This window comes from Carassius carassius, chromosome 23, assembly GCF_963082965.1.
Source record: "Carassius carassius chromosome 23, fCarCar2.1, whole genome shotgun sequence".
NCBI lineage: Eukaryota > Metazoa > Chordata > Actinopteri > Cypriniformes > Cyprinidae > Carassius > Carassius carassius.
In genome coordinates, this window is record NC_081777.1 from 7,478,809 (window position 1) to 7,501,973 (window position 23,165).

The 23,165-nt window shown below is 41.4% G+C and overlaps 1 protein-coding gene across 4 annotated transcripts in view; it reads right to left on the reverse strand.

Annotated features, from left to right (window-relative positions):
- The window catches only part of LOC132101283 (ventricular zone-expressed PH domain-containing protein), a 162,642-nt gene that overhangs the window by 75,889 nt on the left and 63,588 nt on the right, over positions 1–23,165 (reverse strand). For all 4 annotated transcript variants that reach the window (XM_059506113.1, XM_059506112.1, XM_059506110.1 and 1 more), the window contains exon 7: positions 1,068–1,285. In XM_059506113.1, the coding sequence (XP_059362096.1) occupies positions 1,068–1,285 (218 nt within the window). The remainder of the gene's footprint in view (positions 1–1,067; positions 1,286–23,165) is intronic.

A 23,165-nucleotide genomic window follows, 5' to 3' on the forward strand; every position in this document is an offset into this window, starting at 1 on the left:
ATTGTTCGCCACCTGTTTTCTATGTCCTTCTAATTTTTTCCCCCTTTATTATTCCCTGTGTTTCTCTGTCTATTGTCAGACTGTTGTTACTCGTACCAATAGCTCCGATCTTCTAGCTGCTCTTTGTACTCACCTTGTCATGTCTTGTCCTCAGGCTCCAGTGTGTTTAGCTGATTTCTCTGCCCTTGTTCTTACAAGCCCAGAGCTCCTAGTAGCTTCCAGCTGTCATCCCCCCGGGTTGGCGGTTATACGTACTACTGTGGAACATTACTCATCTGCTTTGACTCATCTGCTTCTCATCCTCTCACTACGAGTGAAACCTGTGAAACGTGACTCATCTTCTCTGCCTCCTCTGGTTAAATAAAGCCTTGAGTTTACCCGCATCAGAATCCAGCCTGCTTTCTCCTGACAACTGTGTACCTTCTATATACTAGTATTTACCTCATCTTGAAAAGCTACTTGTAATGAATTCTTCCTCCTATTGATATTAATTGCTTAATTTAGGTTTAATTTACATTTTAATATACAGTTTAAACTGCAGTTTTAATGCAGTTTATTGTCAATAAACAAAAATACAAGACTAATGTCATTGCCACATAATAAAATTGGTTTATTCCAAACATAAAAACAATTTCTTTGTAGTTGAAATAAAGATTTTGGAAAGCAAATTTGGAAAAAAAGATAAGCGAAAACAAAGAGAGAAATAATATAAAAGTAGAAAACGGACAGTTCTATCCTGTCCCTTCTATTATTTGTAAAATAAATAAATCAGTCAATAATAAAAAAGAAATACCTGTATACCTTTACCTCATTGGACTTTTAGAAATTAAACTGCCAAAGCTGAAGAATCAGCTGATGAATTTTGCAACTGTTTAGGCTGGTTAGACAAAGGCCTGTGGATTAGGGAGCTTTTAAGCAGAATTTATTCTTTTATCATAATAAAATGTCAATTACTTCAATAAAACAAATCACCCATGTGGTTTAAAGAATGAATATTAGAACATGTCAAGACTATTTAGGAAATCTAAGCTAGTGACATAACTGGGAAAATTGTGTTTTGTGAATACCTGTTAAGTGTGCTGTCAGCCTCCAGTGTGCGTCCCAGCAGTCGAGCGATGGTGGTGAAACTGTTGCTCATGCGGTAGATGTCTTTTCCTCCGCCACCCAGGATGGAAGTGTAGCGATCGGTCAGGCAGCGAATTTCCAGCAGTAGTGTGTGATGGGCGCTATGCTCCATACTTGCTAACAGTGACACCAGATACTGCAGCGCCCCCCGAGCTTGTACCTGCACACAAGAGGTCAAATGTGTGTGACAGGTGTGACACTGAAGACTGGAATTAAGTCAATTCGAAGGTGAGAATAGACAAAAATTCTTGTCAGGTGATGCGAAAAACATGAACTGGGTGACGCAACTGCAGCAAACTTGCAAAGCTGAATTTGTGTAAAATTTGCATGACACGTTGACGCGCGAGCCAATCAGTGAAGAGCTTATTGACACATCTAGTTGCATCAGAAAATGAAGGAGAGCATTACGTGATTTTTTTTATTCAAGTGACACGAAAAACATCCCGTGAGTAATCTAAAGACATAACACAATGAGAATATTCGCTTTACTTTTTTTACTTTTTAAGAGTCTTCTTTCAAAAACACTTTAAATATCTTACCAACCCCAACATTTTGAACAGTAGTGTATAAAAATAAGTAGTTCCATTTAAGTTAAATTTTTAACAATATGAATTCATATGTTGTAAAACATCAAATAATATAAATTGTATTGTGTAAAAATAATCACTTACTGATTGTTATAACTGATAACATACGGTATTCCTAAACATTTTAACATTTAAATAATTTATACTTTTTAAATTTTAAAAATAATAATTTAACCCTTTCAAAAGGTACTTTATTAAAATGGTGCAGTAATTGTACTGAATGATTAACAGGTACCTCAACGTATACCATCTGTGACCCTGGACCACAAAACTTAAAAGGTCTTAAAGGGATACTCCACCCTAAAATGAAAATGTTATCATTAATCACTTACCCCCATGTCATTCGAACTCATAAAAGCTCCGTTCATCAACACAATTTAAGATATTTTGGAAGAAAACCTGGAGGCTTGAGACTGTCCCATAGACTGCCAAGTAAATAACAGTGTCAAGGTCCATAAAAGGTATGAAAAGTCGTCGTCAGAATACTCCATCTTCCATCAGATGTGCAATCTGGGTTATATGAAGTGAAGGGAACAGTTCTAACCCTAACCGAACAGTTCTAACACTTTTTGAAATCGAAAAAAACAAAAATAATGACTTTATTCAATAATTCCTTTTGTCAACTGTGTTTCCTGTTTGTCACTCCATATCACCATGCTGCGTATGGCTCCTCTGTGTCTTCCGTTCCTTTAGGATGCGCAGTTTCTAAGTTTATTTAGTAGTGATGCACCGAAATGAAAATTCTTGGCCGAAACCGAAAACCGAAAAAGAGAAAACCAAGGCCGAAAACCGAAACCGAAACACCCAAAGAAATTATGCCAATTATTCCATTGCATTTATTGCTATGACCATGTACTAACTTTACTAAAATTAAGACATTGCAATTGCATAAATTAATATTAAAGTTTCAAAGATAATTACAATTACATAAATTATAAAAAACATAAAAATACATAATTACAAATTATGCAATATTTATTAAGCACATTGCAACAATGCACAGTATAAAATAAAATTCAAACTAAAAATGTATCCCACTCATGTGAATATTAAATAATAATGTACAGGCCTACTGGCCTGCAGAAAGGTTTTAAAATGAACTGTTCTCTCATAAAAACAAAGTGCATTTAGGTCAAGTGCATTTGAAATTGTTCTCTGTAGGACTAGAAAGTGCATTACTTCTCCAGTAGGCAAGACTGTTATCACTTCTGGGGATGGGGACTTCAGACAGATAACCATCTAGCTGTTGAGCAGTTGAGCTTGTCATCTGCCTGACATTTGAGAAATATTTGAGAGAGTGTATTTAAATAGGGGCAGGGCATAAATAATTTGTTTTATCAAATTAAAGCAGAAATCTAGCAGAAAATCTAGCAGAAATATGGCTACAATCTGATATTATGTATGTATATGTATATATATATGTGTGTGTGTATATATATATATATATAGGCTACTGTAAATAAAATGTCACATATATAGTAGCCTAAGAACTAGAACAATAGCCAATGTATTATTATTTGAGGCACTTTCTTGCAGAATTTCACTGAAAATATCAGACAACGAGGGTGAATGCCAAGAGACGAGTCTTTTTTCCGCGCTCTGATCTGTCTCCTGCGCTTGGCGCTTCTCGTGCGCGCTGCCTTATTTCCGCATCCAAGTAATGATCTTTATAACGCGGATAAAGCACATTCGCGATGAAGTGCAGAGGATCCGAAAAGATCTCAGTGAGACGTGTGCTAACAGACTCTATAAGACTGTACCTTTCTTTGTTCTCACTTCGTGGTCCGTCTCAATCTCTTTGTTAGGAGACGCTTTAGTGCTGCGAATAAAGGAATAAGAAGAGAGAGAATGTTCTCACTGGTGTGAAGTGAATGTCGCGGGGAGCTCGTGGTCTGCGCTATGCAGGTGCACGTTCAGGTCGCGGTTTCTGTTTGCGTCATCATCACAACATTTCGGCCGTGTTGTTTCGGTGATAAAAGTCTTTCGGCCAAAAACCGAAAATGCTCTTTTGGGCCATTTTCGGCCGAAAATCTTCGGTGGCCGAATATTCGGTGCATCCCTATTATTTAGATTTGATTTGAAATAAAACAGCACATCCTTGTTTAAAAATATCAAAAAATTTCATTATGGGGTGGAGTAACCCTTTAAGTTGCTGGGGTATATTTGTAGCAATAGCCAAAAATACATTGAATGGGTCCAAAATATATTTTTTTCTTCTATGTCAAAAATCATTACGATATTAAGTAAAGATCATGTTCAATGAAGATAAATTTCCTACTGTAAATATGTTAAAACGTAATTTTTTATTAGTAATATGCATTGCTAAGAACTTCATTTGGACAACTATAAAGGTGATTTTCTCAATATTTAGATTTCTTTTTGCACTTTTTTTTTGGTTTTGTGGTCCAGGGTAGTGTTGCACGGTGCACCGATACTTCAAAAGTATCGCGATTCTCGGAAATTAAAAATGTCACGATTCCTAAATTTATTAGTATCTATACTTCAAAGAATGACTGCATCCAGATTTGTAAAAGAGACGTATTTCATGTTGGTGTGTGCAACGCATGCTTCCAGTGCCTATGGACGTCTGTGTTTTTTTCCTCATGCACGCAGCAAAAAAGCACTACAGCGAGATGGCTGCATTAGTGGCTTTACTAAACTGATTTGGCCTTACTAAAATGTGTGCATAATCGCATTAAATAGTTTAAATAAGTTGTTCAGATGAACAAAGCACAAGGTTTTCTTGCATAATTAACATTTTAATTGTTTGGTCAGACAGTTCATATATAATATTCACATTAATCAGGGATTAAACGTGGAGTTATGTTCTGTATGCTAAATATGAAAACAAGCGTATCTGCACAGCACCTATAACTGCACTTTGTATCTGCTGATTGCTGATCGAGATTAACATGCTTGGCTCACTGACCCTGTAGGCTATACTCATTCATTTCATTCATAAACGAGATGTATCAGTTCATTCAACTCGTTCATGAATGAGAATATCTCTCGATCTCGTTTAACAAAGCACATGCTCCGTCAGATCTTGAGTAACTCTTTGACAGGATGAAACAGTCCACAGAGCAGTTCACGAGCTGCTAATAGCGCCGAGCTCGCGCACTGCTGTGGAGGGAAACTTCAGTGAACGAGAAATGAGATAAGAAATGTTACTTTATTTGCGGGCTGGGGTGGGCCAGATAATTTCATAAAAGTGGGACCCGCGGGTTGGAAAAAAACCCGACCCGCACATCACTAGGCTGTATGTGCAAACACAAGTGATACTGTGGCCGCCGGTCCATGACTGGTAGAAAAAGATGACGCTCAATAAAGATGACGCTCACTAAAGCTCACTGGCTGAGTTTTCTCCTCTGAAAGAAAAGGTTGCACAACTGACAGAATAAGTTACAGTTTCTGAGATATGCTCAGAAATTGCTAAATTTTACGCTGCTAAATTTTATTTGCTTTTTTTTTTACTTGAATGCCATTGCTTAAATTGATATTATTTATCTTTTTACATTTAATCTTCTGAGTTCAGAAACATTTTTTAATATAATCGCTGTTCATATTTTTATTCAAAGTTCAGAGACAAGATAAATGTATTACTCTTATGTTTCTTATGATAACTGAGATAATGCTGCTAAATGTTTTCTTTCTTTACCTTGAATGTCATTGCTCTAATTTATTTTTGATATTTTGATATTTCATATTTTGTTCAAATGTTTAATATATCTGCTGTTCATATGTTCATTTATTAGTGTGTTATATGATTAGATTGTTGTCCCGGTTTTAAAATAAAGCACATCAATGATATTTGAGAGTGTGCTTTCCCTTTCAGGAAAAGTATCGAAAAGTATCGAAATCGCAATTCTTGACTAGGTATCGTATCGAAACAATAATTTTGGTATCGTGACAACACTAGTCCAGGGTCACACTTAACATGGTACATTTGAGAAAAACAACATCTTTTTAAACAAACAGTTTATGAGTGGCTTATAAAGCACAAGAAACCTGGAACAGAATTATTGGAAGCATTTAGGACATGCAGTGCAATAAATAATATTTTAAAATATTAAGAAAGGTCCAGAAATAGAGTAAGATCACAGCATGATGAATTCCATGAAAGGAAGTTTCTATAAATGCCCACAACTGGGACTACATTACATCTTGCACAATGGGTGTGGGTCTTGCTGTGGCTGTGAGTATATCGAAACACTATTTTCCATTCCTATTTTAAACTAATATGGGGATCTGATTCAAAACATGTTTTTTGCAAAGTCAGAGTGGTGACTCAAAGCAAAAACTAAATCTAACTGAGAGTGGGGATAATAAATTATCATACTGGCATCAGCAATCGAATTCCCCTTTGAAAACATAAGATTTGTACATTATGATGTACTACAAACGTGTCAGATTCTGGATGTTAAAGATCAAAAACAACCTCTGATATCATATACAGACTGATCTATCGCCCTCCCATGATGACAAATCTCAAGGTCTAAAGAAGCAGTTTATCCATCAATGTGAAAAAAAAATACTTTAAATAATTGCAGTGATTTCCTGTTTCATTAACTCTTGAACATCTTGAACAAGTAAAATACTCTGGATAAACATGCATGCTCATCATATAATGTTTTTGAGTAAATAGACCACAAAATGAGTTTCACATCATTGTCTTGTGTGTGCATGAATACAGTCATGGATACTTTTTAACTATAGAGATAATATCTAAGATCACAATATAGACTTTTTTTTCTAAAATTCTAAGAAAAAATGTCAGAACTGTAAAATATAAACTTAGAATTCTGACTTTTTCCTCAAAATTTATTTATCCCCCCTCCATGGAATAAAAACAATGAGAAAGATTATTGCAAATGTATATTTTACAATTCTGAATTTATATCTCGCAATTCAAACTTTTTTCTCAGAATTGTGAGAAAAGAAAAAGAATTGTGACACAAACTCACAAGAAAAAGTCAAAATTATGATAAAAAGTTGCAATTACTTTTTTTTTTTTTACACAAACAAGCTTCCATAGTTTCTAACTAAATCAAAAACTTAACTTGTGATGAGATGAAAAATGCTGACAAGTGTAATCAATCAATCAGTCAGTCAATCAGTAAAAGTTAATTATGGTAACATTATTGATTTAATCAATAAATCTAAATTAGTTTTTCTCCCCATTACACCTATTTCCACATTTAAATTAATCTGCAATGATCTCAATTCAATCATCAGATGCATCAACCAGGCAATTCCTGCAGAATTCTCTCCACTGGATATTATCTCAACTTCCAAAAACCTTACAAGTTGGTGCTTTGGTGGCAATGACTATATGATTATAGCCTATGATGCCAGGTTCAAGTGTTAGATTTTGCTGAATTAGGTAAGACAGTGGTCGTTATTTATTATTCATGTTGGCTGCCATGCGAATGGAAAACCAAAGCACGCCTGCAGTATGTGCTCTTGAGTCACTTGAATAATAATCAATATAACTTAACTTGGACTTCTGGTATGTGATAGTGGCTCTCTAAATGGGGGTTTCTACAGTCTTACTGTCAGAATTGTTATGCACTCAGATATGCACACTGAATAAATGTTAATCATTACATTGATTCCCTGTAGGCACATTCGAAAATAAGCATTTTTGGTCATACTTAATATAAACTTAATGGTCCTAAAACATTGCTTCTTGTATCCTAAACTCAAACGCTAAATGTACTATTTCAACAGTAAAGTGGGGATATCAGGACAGAGCAATCACAGAATGACAAGATAGAGCTAGTAACAATATAAAGAGTAAATGACGAGGTGCAGTTTCTGTTCAAATTCAGATTCTTGGCATACACAAATGAATTTGACAGGTTGAGAGCATATGCAATCATCTGGTTGTGTTTAAATCTGATACGAGCTTTGGGCCAGAGATCAAGTAAAGAGTGCCAAGAAAAGCCTTGGCCAGCCAACTTTGTCCCACAGACATTGGGCTGAGCTCTGGCTCAATAAACCAACACACTCCATTTTACTGTAATCTCTTCTTACCACCACCACAAATCTGTGTTTGGCCTAATAATTTCATCAAAATTTTCATCACAATTTCATTTTAAAACTATCATAAATTTATATCATATATTTAAAAATTTCATGCAGCAAAACCTTGCACATTTTTCAGTTAAACAGGTCTTAAATTTAAAAACTGGAAATAATGGCTTTAGGGTGTTCACATGTGCAAATACAGTATGCATGTCAGACAGACAGATCTTTCGCAGTGAACTGAATATGCTCTAACGATAATGGAGAAAGACTGGTATTGTTGCATTTTATTGCAGTATTGATTTTGTACCAAAGCAATACTTTTGACATCCCTATTGGTTATGATGCTGCCTTAGTAGCTCACAATATTGAAAAATAAATAAATTACGTGCAAATACTTTAATCTATTTTCTTAACTAAATTTTCAAAAATACCTCAGTGCTGTGATGCACTTGTTTACATGTACATTTTATACACTGACAAAAAAAGAATATAGGATTTACATTAAAGTCATTTTAACTAGTATATTTCACAAATAGTTACAAAGCAATGGCCATGCACATGTAAATAAATGTGAAATTTTGAAGTAGAAAGACTGAAGTAGTACTTTCTTGTAAAACATATTCCAATAATCTTGACTTCAACATGTACAAATGTTTATTTTGCATCTTATGGCATTGTCATTAAAAGTGATTGAATATTACAAAATATTTTGTAAAAAGCTCTCCAGACATGTCATCATTCTTTTTAGGTATATCATCAAGGCAAAAATGCTTGAAATAGCTCTGGTAACACTACAGCTGTGGCTTCTAAATGTTTGTGTTCGGAGCACTTAAAACTTAAAGAGATATGTGAATAGGACTTCAACAGTCAGTGTTCATATAAACAGAACTTGAGAAACTGAAATTGGACTGGATTCATTGTGAAAATCAGTGCAAAAAACATGCTTAGTGTTGTTGTAGAACAACAAAAAACAATGCTTGTCTAAGGAGAGCAGCATGAGTGCTGAAGGTAGAGGAGATCTGTCTCAGCACTGTTCTGTAATTACAGACTAAAGCTTTTAGGCTGTGAATTACAGTGACTGATTTGTTCTTCTGTATGACTCAGTTAAGAGTCAGCTGAAATTCAAACTGAACTAATCAGAACAACAACCTTTTCCCTTTGATGGGGCACAAATGATTCCACCTGCTTCAAAACTGTACACCTCATAACTGTATTATCATGTGTCTCAAAAGGATAGTTCATCCAAAAATGAATATTATGTCATAATTTATGTCTTCCTGATGTGGTTCCAAATTTGTATGACTATTTCTTCTGTGGAAATATGACGTATTGCAGGACAACCACTATAATCTTTTTTTAATTCAATTACATCCAAAAAAGAGGCACCCTGGACATTCTGCATTATATTTTTTGATGAGTTGCACAAAATGACATGAGGATGAAGTAATGATGACAACTTTTATTGTAGGACTTAGAACAATTCTATGTTAGAACATCAGTGCGTACCTGCATTTTGTTTTTAGGTACATTAAAAAATAAGGGGTGAAATATTTTATGCATATATACAGTACATTAGTGATTAACCAAATTATTATTGTTGTTTTTACCAAAACACTGAAATCCAAACTGAAAGTTTTAATTTAGCTGAAAAGTAAAACCAGAAATTAACACAAAGAAAACTAACTTTTTGGTCCTTTTTCTTTTTTTCAGCTGAATATTTTTGGTTTCCAAAATGTGAGTGCATCACTAATACAAATATATTTTGAGCTGTCAATCGATTTAAATGTTTAATCTAATTAATTACATGCTATGGCGATTAATCACATATCAATCACACATCATATCTGGCTGAGAAATTACCTACAAAAGATACTTTAAAATCCCATGAGAAAAGCATTAAATAAATATTTCAAAAAGTAGCTTGAGTAAGAAAAGTTAAATTTGTATTCATTTAATTTAATCTTAATAGGAAAATAAAACTGTCTTGTCATGTCTTAATGAGTAGCCTTAGTCAGTGAGTCATTAATTCATTCATTTGATTCATTTAAACGACTGATTCATTCAGGAAATTCCATCCCCTGCATCCCAGTGTTCATACTATACATCCTAAATAGTATGTGAGATTAAAATATGTGTGTCCCAAAGCATAGTATTTTGAAAAGAGTATGCCACAAGTCCCCGGATGGTCTACTCTTCCAGGTCCATTTTTGAAGCGTGGATCCATGCACACTCTAATGGCTAATACTGCCCACAATCCACTGCACTTTGGTGAAGGATTCGGTCCAGAACTACAAACACGAACAGAATGCGTTAAAAAACTACAAACATGGCAGATGTGCAAGGAAGTTCAATTAAATTAAATGTGGCGAGTGTTAACTGTGACAAGATGATTTACAAGGCAGTTTACAGTTACATGATGTGTGTAACTATGCTACAGAGCAGTCCGTTAAAGACACAGTTGTGTGAAGTGATAGTATGTCCCAAAGATTGCATACTCTTGTGTACTTTTTCTACACCAAAAGAGCACATACTTTAAGGTTGTAGTATAAGTAGACACATTGGGACACAGCGATTCTTTTTAAAAGGGCCACTGTGTCATTTGTTCACCCGATTCGTTCAAAATGCAATTTCATTCAGAAATTGTGTGTTGTTTAGAGATGCAACTCTGCTCTGCTGTTGCTTTAATAGGTAATATTTGTGTCGGCAAAATTGAGCAAAACAGATAATGGGCCCTATTTTAATGATCTAAATGCAAAGTGTAAGGCGCACGGCGCAGGTGCACTCAGGGCGTGTCCAAATCCACTTTTGCTATTTTAATGATGGAAAAACAGTCCGTGCGCCACGGCGCATTTTTGGAATGGGTTGTCCCTATTCTCTTAATGAGTAATGGGCGTAAGGTTCAATACACCAATCAGAGTGTCATCTCCCATTCCCTTTAAGAGCGAGATGCGCTCGGGCCAGGGAGGATCGCTATTTACACGGCGGAATTTGTTGGCGGAAACGCTACGGGACATGCATGAATCCATCAAAGCTCCGCACGTTGAGTCAGTTAATATATATGTGTGTGTATTGCACGATTGTTCAATTAATTAGCCAATTTCATTCATCATTATAAGTAGTAATAGGCTGAATTGCAAATAGGTAGCCTAATTCTAATACACGCAATGACTATCCATCATTACATTTTTATATTTATGTAGCCTACACAATAATATTCTTTTACACTTTTGTTTTTAATATTTGGCATGTTTGTGTAATGCGCATGCCTGTTTGTAATAAGCAAAGTCTATGCGCACTGTGGATCCGCCCAGAGGCACATTTTCTACCAACGCGCTCTTTAAATAACAAAAAAATATTGCGGCATTGACTTTAGACTAGGTTTGAGTTGGTCTATGGCTCAGTCTATTTTCAGCTCCATAACCTGTTAACCTGACCCACAGGGACTCACAGCTGAAAGTGCTCTACCTAACTTAAAATTGTAACGGTTTCCTACTTCAGTGTGTTACAAATATAATTTTGGTGTCGTTGGAAAGAAGAATCTTTGGGCTTTACTTTTTATCAACCAGATTTGATAATGCTCAAAAATATGAAAAGTTATAGACACTGAAGTGCCTTGAATTTTTTTATACCACACTTAAATATTTTTTTATTTGATATAAAAATACATGAAATCAGTCCTGGAGCAATTTAGAAAAAATAATGGGTTGATAGTCACATGTCTCATGAGTTTCTATTTCAAATCTGAATAAGATATTGTGAGACGTGGTGAAAAATCACTCGACAAGTTTTGGCTTCGTGAACAACAAAAGGCCCTGGAGGGTGGATTTTATTTACAATAATAATAAGTGCAGGGTGGCAAGCCGTTGCGTGGAGGCTGGTGCTCACGGTGCCCTTCAGTGCTCAATCCAAGTGAAAGTGGGCATCCAAACGTGCTCCAAAGTGGGTGGGCTGTCGGTCACTCGCTGCTTTCTGGAGAGAAATGAGAGAAAGGGTTAGTCCAGCTTGCATTCGGCTCGAGACCAGTGTCTCTCGTCTGCTCAGCATGTGCTGCTTAAGAGCCGTGTTCTGATGAGGTACAGGTGTGACCGATCAGCCGGCGGTGAGGACATGCAGGTGTATGCTGTTGGTTGCCAGGGCGACGCTAATTCCTCCTAGGACGCTCGTCACATTCCCCCCCCAAGCGTCGTTTTGGTCCTGCGAACAAATGGGGAAAGTAGGGGTAAAGTCAGGGGAGGGTGGGGAATGACCCCCGACAGACCTGCATAAGCTGTCCAGATTCGTGAGAGGCCATCCGCATTCGCGTTGGCGGCCCCGGCCCGATGGCGCACCTCAAAGTGGAAGTCCTGGAGCGCTAAGAACCAGCGAGTCACCCTGGCATTGGTGTCCTTGGCGCGGGCCATCCACTGTAGGGGCGCGTGGTCGGTTACCAGGGTGAACTTGCGTCCTAGGAGGTAGTACTTGATGGCCAGGGCCTCCTTCTCCACGACGGCGTAGTTCCTCTCGGCCGGGGACAGCTTCCTGCTGATGTAGATGACCGGATGCTCCTCGCCTTCCTGGATTTGTCACAGGACTGCTCCCAGTCCTGTGTCGGAGGCATCCGTCTGCAGCAGGAAGGGGCAGCTGAAGTCCGGAGCGCGAAGGACAGGTGGGGACGTGAGCACTGTCTTGACCTGGGCGAAGGCCTCTTCCGCCGATGGTGTCCAGCATACTTTCTCTGGCTGCCCCTTCCTGGTCAGGTCTGTCAGGGGGGCGGCTAAAGAGGAAGTTGGGGATAAAACATCGGTAATGACCCGCCAACCCCAAGAAGGCTCGTACCTGGGTCTTCGTCCGGGGCCTCGGGGCGGAGTGGATGGCCTCTACCTTTTTCTCCTGTGGCCGGATGAGACCTCGGCCGACTTGGAAGCCCAGGTACTTGGCCTCAGAGAGGGCTAGGTGGCATTTTTGGGGGTTGGTGGTGAGTCCAGCCCACCGGAGCTCCAAGAGCACCCTCCGCAGACAATCCAGATGTTCCTCCCATGCCTCCGAGTGGATCACGACGTCATCCCGTGTAGGCCGAAGGGGAGGGGATTCGGTACTGCCAATGGCCACTGGGGGTTGAGAAGGCAGTCTTCGGCTTGGCGGCCTCGGAGAGCTGTACCTGCCAATAGCCCTTGGTGAGGTACAGGGTACTGATGTACCGGGCCCTTCCCAGGCGGTCCAGCAGTTCGTCGACCCGAGGCATGGGGTACCCGTCGAACTCGGAGACTTCGTTCAGGTGGCGGAAGTCATTACAAAAGCGGAGGGTGCCATCCGGCTTTGGGACCATCACAATGGGGCTGGACCACGGACTACAGGATGGCTCTATTACCCCCAACTTCAGCATTTGTTGGACCTCTTCCTCAATAGCTTGCAGACGAGCTTCCGGGACACGGTAGGGCCGTTGCCTGACGATGACTCCTGGGGGTGTCCTAATGTCGTGCTGTAGCACGTTGGTCTGCCGGGGCTGGGAGGAGAACACATCCTGGAACTGACTGACCAGGTGCTGCAGCTCCGTCTTCTGGGCAGCCGAGAGATGGGGGTTGGCGTCCACAACCACGGGAGGCTCAGGGCAGCTACTTGGTCCCAGGTCCCCACCCACTTTTTCAGGAGGTTGATGTGATAGAGTTGCTCCGTCTGCCGCTGTCCCGGCTGTCTCAGTCGGTATGTGACTGGTCCAATCCTCTCCGCCACTGAGTAGGGCCCTTTCCAGGAGGCCAGGAACTTGCAGGCGGAGCTGGGGACCAGGACCATGACGCGGTCTCCGGGTTGGAACTCACGTGGTTGGGCTGCCCGGTCGTAGTGACGTCGCTGTGAGGCCAGGCCCCTTGGGGTAACGAAATGGTGATTCTTCGGGCTGGTACTTGGCGAGTGTCTCCATGTACACAGGTAATTGGGAGGAAGCTTTTCTGGCTGCTTCGAGGGGTGCACAACTGCGACTGGATGAGGGTGACCGCACTGCCTGAGTCCAGCAGGGCCTGGAAACGTTTCCCTTCCACCGTCACCTCTGCTTCGGTGAGTCCACGAGTTCCTGGGTGTTGGCAGGGTTCCTCATTCCAACCGCTTGCCGATGGGCGCGGGATAATGTGCGGAGGAGGCGATCGACCACCACTCGCTCTGCTACCTGTGCTGCAGTGGGGCTTCCTTCCAGCAGCCAGTGTTGAGCGATGTGGCTGAGCTTGGCTGCCTGGGCCCGGGCTGGCACATGAGGCTTAAATTCTCAAAGACCTGTAGGAAGGCTTCCACATCGTCATCCGCAGTCATTTTCGGTAACAGGCGGGTGGCTTGGGCGCGAGGTACGGACGGCGGCGAGTTCTTCCTCCGTCCTGCCCTGCCGAGTGGCGAGGTGTTCTACAATATGCTGCTGGCGGATGCTCACTTCCGTCGTGGGACCGAGCGCGCCTCTTTCCACGGTGCTGGGGCGTGCAAACATGGAAGAGAAAAAAAAAGGAAGAGGAAGAATTAAGGGGTGGGGCGGTGAACTTGCTGGTGATTCTTCACCGATCTGCCCGCATTCTCCACCACTGTGACGTGGTGAAGAATCACTCGACAAGTTTTGGCTTCGTGAACAACAAAAGGCCCCGGAAGGTGGATTTTATTTACAATAATAATAGGTGCAGGGTGGCAAGACGGTGCGTGGAGGCTGGTGTTCACGGTGCCCTTCAGTGCTCAATCCAAGTGAAAGTGGGTGTCCAAACGTGCTCCATAGTCGGTGGGCTGTCGGTCACTCGCTGCTTTCTGGAGAGAAATGAGACAAAGGGTTAGTCCAGCGTGCATTCGGCTCGAGACCAGTGTCTCTCGTCTGCTCAGCATGTGCTGCTTAAGAGCTGTGTTCTGATGAGGTGCAGCTGTGACCGATCAGCCGGCGGTGAGGACGTGCAGGTGTATGCCGTTGGTTGCCAGGGTGACGCTGATTCCTCCTAGGACGCTCGTCACAATATCATGAAAAATTAGACTCCGGCAAATATTTTTATGAGACTATGTCTAGACCCCCCCCCCCCCCAAATATAAAAGTATTTACCAACTGTACTGAAGGCTTCTACAAATTATGTAGTCATTAAACATACTACTGCATAGCTTTTTTTTCAATTATAAAACACTAGACAGAAACTTAGACATCATATAAGTGATTTATTTGAGCACTAGAAAAATACAATAAGAATAATTTAAGAAAAATAAATAAATAAAATAAAAAATGTTTAACTTTGTATGCCAATTACAGAACATCCTGAGATTGATAGAAATACAGCATTTACAATGAATTACGATGCAAATAAGTGTTGATGTGCTGATGGCCACTTATACAGATGGTAATAACACAAATGCGCTATAAAGTAAATAATCCACTCTCTATTCATATAGACGCGTTCACTTTGATAGCCGTGATCATACAGTAATAGCGAGCTGATTTGAGCTGATTTGCACTCAAACAGACCGTAATCATGCAGATACATTCACATTGAACATAAAACACACTCTCACATATATAAAAACTGTTGAAAAATAAAACAAATAAAGAAAAAGGCGATTGCTATAAGTTCCACCTCCATCAGCTGACGGGTGCGTCAGAACGCGTCACAAGCCGTCATGAGAGAGTGCCAGAATTCAATACTATCTTTCGCCTATCTTTCATTCACTTTTTTTTGTGGATCGTCTCATTCTGTTTGTGACACTGTACGCTGCAAAACCATGCTGTTTTTTTACTACCAAAATGCAGTTTCTTAGCTATTCCATAACGGATACAAACAGTTCTGTCACTGTAGAACTGAAACGTAAACAAAGTAATTATGAATTATGATTATGATCCATATTACAACGTTATTGCTTAGTTGGACCAAACGTGCTCCATGAGATGTTGTTCAGTGGACCCTTACCTTTCTAACTAAACTGGGATTTACAGCTGTGGATGTGTTTATGACTCCTTATTACGACGAATTTGGTATGTACTGCGTTTCCATTATTCATGTTTTGATGTGTACTGCTTACACAAATGTAGCAAATACAGTCTTTATAAGCTTTCCATTGAAAAACAGCGATCTGTCGTCGATGCTTAAGGCTTAGATCTTTATAATGATATATAGTTTGTCTAGATTAAATTTGTCCCGTTTTATTTCATCTATTCGTAAACACTGACATGTGCGAGTTGATGGGGTGTTGAGGACGCGGGCGTTAGGGTGCAGGTTAACAGGTTAAAATAGCAATGCTATGCGCAATGCGCCTGAACACACCTCTTTTTTGCAAATGGCGCCGGACTGAAACTAGCAAACACACTTGCGCTGCGCCTTGCGTCGGGTGTATGATAGGGCCCATTGTGTCTAAGGCATAATGCGGTGCTATAAGGCACAAAAACAACACTCATGAGATACTGCATTCATTGCTGTTGTGACATTGCTGAACTACATCATATCATATTAATATGGGACATTTTTGGCCCAATCTCTTGAAACTGAAGGGCATATAACTGCATTATATAGGCTCCATCATGAAGTGAGTTGTTGCTCTGCATCATGTTTCTCACCAATCAACTGTGTGTTGAACTTGAAGCCAGGTTGTTAAACATTTCATGAAACTGAAAATCTTTATCCACTCCTTATAGTCTCCTGGTCCACATTGCATTGATCCAAAATACATTTATCCACCAAAAGTGTCTTTCTAGAAAACAAAATATTTTCTTACAACCTTAGGTGAATTCTTCTGATACATCATGAAATGCAATTGGAACAGGCTAACGGGTGCATTAGAGCTAACATTATCACCAAGCTAAGACTTTTTATAAAATGAATAGTTTTTACTCAAATCTGACTTCAATTCAGCATTGAGTAATTGCATTTGTAATAATTTATTTATAATTTTACAGCTTGGCATGTATCATGAAATCTTTCTTTATTGTTAAGGAAACACCCCAAATCTCATTAAAATAACATACAAACTATATACTATTGTAATTGTGTGTTAAATATAACGCCCTGTGAAATCTGTTTTATTTTTCCCCAAAATTCTATTTTTTTCTAGAATCCTTTTTAATGGTTAAATTACATTTTACTATCAAAAAGCATGTCTAATTAATTAAAATCATGGAACTTATACAATGTCACATAAGTTTATTTAAAGTTTGACAAAAATTACATGTTTAGGGCACAATGAACTATTTTCTTTTCTTTCACCATATGTTACTTGAATGCATAACAACAACTTAATTTCTTCACAGTTATTCTTAAAATACCTTATTAAATGTTTTACTTTTCCTCAGAAATTTTGTTGTGTATCTGATTATCAAATGAAGGCATAAAACATCAATTTATCTTTAAATTATTGAACATTAAATTCTATCTTTTGTCAAACAAAGGGCATTCACTATTAAAATTAAAACATGGAAGAAATGTTGTGTGATCATTCCTTAAAAAATAAAGTTGTAATAATTTTAGTAGTAGTAGTATGTACATTATGCTGAACAAAAGTCATATATTTCTACTGCAATGTATACAAGGTAAACCAGACTTTTATTTTGACTGGTTTGAATGGGCAGACTGGGTCAGACAATTTACTCAACCATTCATGCGAGTCTGGGATGGAACTATGTTTATCCAACTAATAACAGACAAGGAAAGTGTTTTTAAAAAACTTAATTAAACTTTTGGTCCTGCTAGTGGTGCAGAAATGACAAGCAAAACATTTTTTATTACACCTGGCAGTTTCTGCATCTGAAGTCAAACTGGGTTCTTTCTATGAGGGTGAACATTTATTTTTTACTTAAACGGACTTAAAAACCTCCAATTAGCTGCTTTACACGCAACACATTTCCTAACTCCCTGTGAAATGTGGCCAATGAGTCAAGTTTTCAATTAAATACCAAATGAACAAGTTTTTGGTTTTTAAGCTTTGAGAATAAATATTTTGGGAAACATTCCTCCTTTATTGCACATCTCTGGATGGACATCAATTATTTCTAATAGCGGATTGCTATTCTACGTGTTTTAATGGACGTTGGGGGCCTGCATTCCCATTTAAGCTTTATATGTGAGTTACCCATCAAGAGTGATTAAAGCTTCTGGCTGTTTAAATTTAAACTGCAGTCTGGATGCTTAGTGTGCATTTCATGAATAGCTGGCTAAGATGCAGGTAATCACAACTCTTACCACAGCTGGATGCTTTTCGTCCATTTTCTAAATGTTTATATTTCTTAATTATTTCAGCTGATGATGTTAGAAAATAAATGATTGGCCTTTTTCTGCACTTTGGTAAATCTAATCTCTACAGTTTTTTTTCTCATTTTCACAAACACATAGTTTAAATTATTTTTTAACATGCCAAACAAACTTGCTCAGGTTCTCTGTACTAATTTCTATCTTTTTGTGAAAGTGTAATTTAAGTTCTTTTCTGGGTTATCAGGAGAAAATGCCTCATCACGTGTATCGACTCCGACTTAATCGACTCCAGAGGGTTAATATCATCACCACAGAAAATTATTTTGACTTGTGCTTTTGGAAAATTGTGTTTACACAATGAAAGACTAAAAGCTAAAATCCAAAGCTTCTATTTTATAAAGAACTTGGGATTCATTATTATAATCTTTACGTGGGTTGTGCATCTGCACCACAGATTATACATCTTGGAAGTATGACCCAAATAAGAATTTTCCCTGGAAAATGTGAACATTTAAGTAAAATGTCTGCCACTTTTGTTCTGACCAACTGAGAAAAAAAGCATTGAAATACAATGTGCAACCAATGGTGATTAAATCTGAGGGAGTTGTGGCCTAGTGGTTAGAGAGTATGACTCCTAACCCTAGGGTTGTGGGTTCGAGTCTTGGGCCAGCAATACCACGACTGAGGTGCCCTTGAGCAAGGCACCGAACCCCCAACTGCTCCCCAGGTACTGCAACATAAATGGCTGCCCACTGCTCTGGGTGTGTGTTCACAGTGTGTGTGTTCGTTCACTGCTGTATGAGTGCACTTTAGATGGGTTAAATGCAGAGCACAAATTCTGAGTATGGGTCACCATACTTGGCTGAATGTCACGTCACTTTTTTTTAAATATATATATATAACACGGACTGTGACACAACAGTCGGGATAATTAATATGTACGCCTCCAAGAATTTGCATATGCCAGCCCATGTTCGAGGCTAGGCGGAACTGCGCAGCCAAATCATCTGAAGTTTCTGCAGGTGAAGAAACAAGCAAGGATCATAGGGAAAATGGCTATAAATTGATATAAATTTTATGTTCCAGGCTGTGCAGGGGATGTGAGGACTTTTCATACCCTTCCCACAGAAAAGAAATGTCAACAGGCTTGGTATATCTATAATCGGATTCTGCAACAGTTTTATTCGAAGTTGTTAGTTTGCTCTGCCCATTTCACCACAGACAGTTTTTCTAACCTGGGACAATATCAAGCATGCTTCTCTCAGCGTCTCAGACTGAAGAAGGGGGCAATTTCAACTATTTTCCCGCAAGCGGTAAGTAGTGATTTTATTAACGATAATTTATACTGTTATGTAGATCCAGTGCAAGATTCTAGTACAGTAACAAATAGCAAACTCCAAGTAACTAGCATACATTACTAAATAGTATGACAAAGTATTTACGCTGAGGTTAATATTTCTTGCCTGTGTTGTCATATAAATCTACAAAGTACTACTGTAGTATGACGAGCGTCCCTGTTCCACATCAGCATCACCCTGGTAATTCACGAGGAGCAGCGGCTTGAGGCTCATCACGGGCTGATCACCCGCACCTGCCTCTCATCAGCCAGGCCTCATATAAACAGCGTGCACTCAGGAAAAGGGTGAGAAGCCTCTCCACGAGCTAGCATACTGACTCTCCTCTCTTCCTTCCAGAAAGCAGCCTGTGACCGGAAGACATTGCCAGAAGCACTCCACCGACTCACCTGCACCTGGACCCGAGTGAGAGCACCCTTGCACGCCGAATCACCGCCATCACCCCCGCAACCCTTCACTTTATAATAAAATCCACCCTCCGGGGCTTTACACTTGAGTTTGCTCCTGTGTATTCCTTCCACCCCGCCACACTGGTGGAGAATGCGGGCATAACTGTGGAAGAAATACAAATCTGCGATTTCCCCAGCAACTCACATTCCTTCTTGTTTTTTCGAACCTCCAGGATGGAAGGAATCCTCCAGCGACTAACGGAGGTCAGCATCCACCAGCAACAGATCACGGAACACCTAGCCGCTCGAGTGGACCAGACCAAGCGGGAACTCGGCAAGCTGCGGGGCCGCTCAACGCGTTCCACTGCCCGATCTAGAGCGAAAGTGTCCCAGCTACTGCCCAAGATGACCGCTGATGAAGATATAGAGGCCTTTCTCCAAATGTTCGAAAACACAGCCGGCCAGGAGGGCTAGGAGAGCGATGACTGGGCACGGTTGGTCGACCCTCTCCTCACCGGCGAAGCTCAGCGGGCCTTCTTCACCCTGCCGACGGAAGTGGCAAACGATTACGGCGAGCTAAAAAAGGAAATCCTGTCCCGGCTGGGGCTCTTCGGTCTGCGCTGCCCACCAGCGCCTGCGAAGAGCCCACGGCTGCCCAAGTTGTAGAGCGCGTCGTCGTGGACCGATTCCTCCGGGCCCTTCCCCGGACTCACCGGCAAGCGGTTGGGATGCGGAACCCTCCACTATAACCGAGCTCGTCGAGGCGGTGGAACTGGCGGATGCTGCCCAACAACAGGACACCGGGGAGCAGTCGAGGCTGTTTCCCCGGAGGGTGGTCCAGGGGCGGCGCACGCCGGAGGGCACCTTGTGACCAGTAGCCAGGCCGGCGGCTCCCTCCCCGAAGGACGAGTCGATGCCCACAGCGGACCCTGCATCTCCTGCGCGGACGTGGCTGGCGGGATGTATCGTACACCGCGACCTGCCCACGGGGGCGCCAGAGGCGGAGGTGAAAATTAACGGTCATCCAGTCCAAGCCCTCCTTGACTCCGGCAGCGCAGTGAGCTTGGTGCAATCTCGCATCCTCACGCCACGCAGAGAAAAAAAAGCTACCTGCCCCATCACCTGCGTGCACGGAGAGCACATGCCATGTCCCGACCCGGAGAGTGACGATCTCCGCTTTCCCGGGCGCCTGGCCCCTTGAAGTGGGCGTGCTGAAGGATCTGACCATCCCCCTCCTTCTTGGCCGAGACTGGCTGGGGTTCGACCGCCTCCTGGTCGCCGCCAAACAGCCCGCCGCCACGAAGGGGAGTCGCCCCAAGAAAAGGCCAGGGAGAGGAACCCGTCAGCGGCCAGCCCTACTGGCCTCGGACAGCGGGAGAGATGGTGAATCCCCGGTTGTTGAAACTAACCTCTACCATTATCTGTTCCAACAGGTGAATGGAGGAGGCTCATTTGCCCAAGAACAACGCGAGGATGATCGTCTCAAGCATTGCTGGTCCCAAGTGCACATGGTGGACGGAAAGGAACTAAAACCGGGGCCCCATCCTCTCCTGCACTTCATCATCCAAAATGACCTACTCTACTGTGTTGCACAGCGAAGGGGGGAGGAAAAAACTTTATTAGTGGTATCCCGGACGAAGACGGAAACAGTGCTAGAGTTGGCTCACTCGCACCCCCTGGCGGGCCAACTCGGGGCCGAAAATACCCCTCACCGGGTTAGGGATCGCTTCCATTGGCCCGGGCTGGAAGCAGAAGTCAAACGTTTCTGCCAGGCTTGCCCAATCTGCCAGAAGACGTCCCCACGGAAACCTCCCCCCAGCCCGCTGATTCCACTGCCCATCATTGGGGTGCCCCTCAAACGCATCGGGATGGACCTCGTAGGGCCGTTGCCTAAGTCTGCCCGCGGCCACGAACACATTTTGATGATTGTGGACTATGCCACCCGGTACACCGAAGCTGTGCCCCTCCGTAAGGCTACTGCCAAGACCATCGCCCGCGAACTTATCCTGCCCTTCAGCCGGGTGGGCATCCCTGCGGAGATACTGACCGACCAGGGGACCCCCTTCATGTCCCGCCTAATGGCTGACCTGTGCAAACTCCTCCAGGTAAAGCAGTTAAAAACCTCTGTTTATCACCCCCAGACTGACGGCCTTGTGGAATGATTCAACCAAACCCTCAAGCATATGCTAAAGCGGAGACAGGCGCGACTGGGACCTCATGCTCCCCTACGTGTTGTTCGGCATTCGAGAGGTCCCTCAGGCATCCACGGGCTTCACCCCCTTTGAGTTGCTGTTCGGGCGCCAGCCTCGGGGACTGTTAGATATCGCGAGGGAAGCATGGGAACAACAGCCGGCCCCCCACCGCTCCGTCATTGAACACGTGAAGGCGATGAGGGAAAGAATCGACCGGGTCATGCCATTGGTCCGGGAACACCTCGCCAGGGCACAGCAAGCGCAGCAGCGGCACTATGACCAGGCCGCCCAGCACCGCGAGTTCCAGCCTGGAGACCGGGTAATGGTTCTCATCCCCAACTCCGCCTGCAAGTTCCTGGCCAGCTGGCAGGGCCCATACACCGTCGCTGAGAGGTTGCAGACCAACAACATAATAGACATACAGCTGGTGCAGGTACTTCAGCTGCAGACTATGGATAACATACTCTTGTTATGTATAACTATGTCAAACTTGCAATTATACTGTTTTTAAATGTCATGTAAGCAGTTGTGTTTCTACTAAGAGTAATGTGGTAGGGGGAAGCTACCACGTGGAGAAGGAGGGCCTTAGAAGAAGCTTGGACCTCCTGGAGGAAAGCGGTATAAAGTTGGACTGCATTGTTACTGAACCTGACCGTTTTCATTCACACGCATTCTGACCCAGCGTTCCCGCTGTCTCAACATGAACAAAGGTTGTCTAAGGACCATAGCAAGTGGTTTCATCCAGGTGTGTAACCTCAATGTGTTATTTGCCAAGTAAACAGTAAAAACCATGTTATGTTAATCCTACAATATTCATGTGTTTTATAAATAACACACACTGATTTCCCCCAAGGTTCAACAGCACTGAATAGGCTTCATAGGGTCCTGATAAACAAGAGAGTCCTTTGAGATGCAGATAAGTTGAGCCCACATTACCAGACATCAACTGTGGAGTCATTTCAAAAAGTCATCTTGTACTTTGCACCTAAAAATGTTGTCTTCCCCTTCATTGGAATACTATGCAGGTATGTCTTCTCCCTCAAAACTTGAACATAGATCAGAACACAACACATAAACAGTTATGTTTGAATGGGGGCATACTATTGTTTTCTGTCTTGGCAAACTGGTTTTCACAACCAAAATGCAGTGTAGTGCCTTTCAGTTAGAGGTTACAGTTTAAAGAATGGTATATATTTACTATATTAGTATATAAGTGCTATTTTTAATAATTTCACAATTTTAATGATAAATAAAAAAGTTGATTTATTCACTATGACAATATGAACAATTTTTGTTTGTTTGTCTTATCCTTTAGGTTGTACCTTGC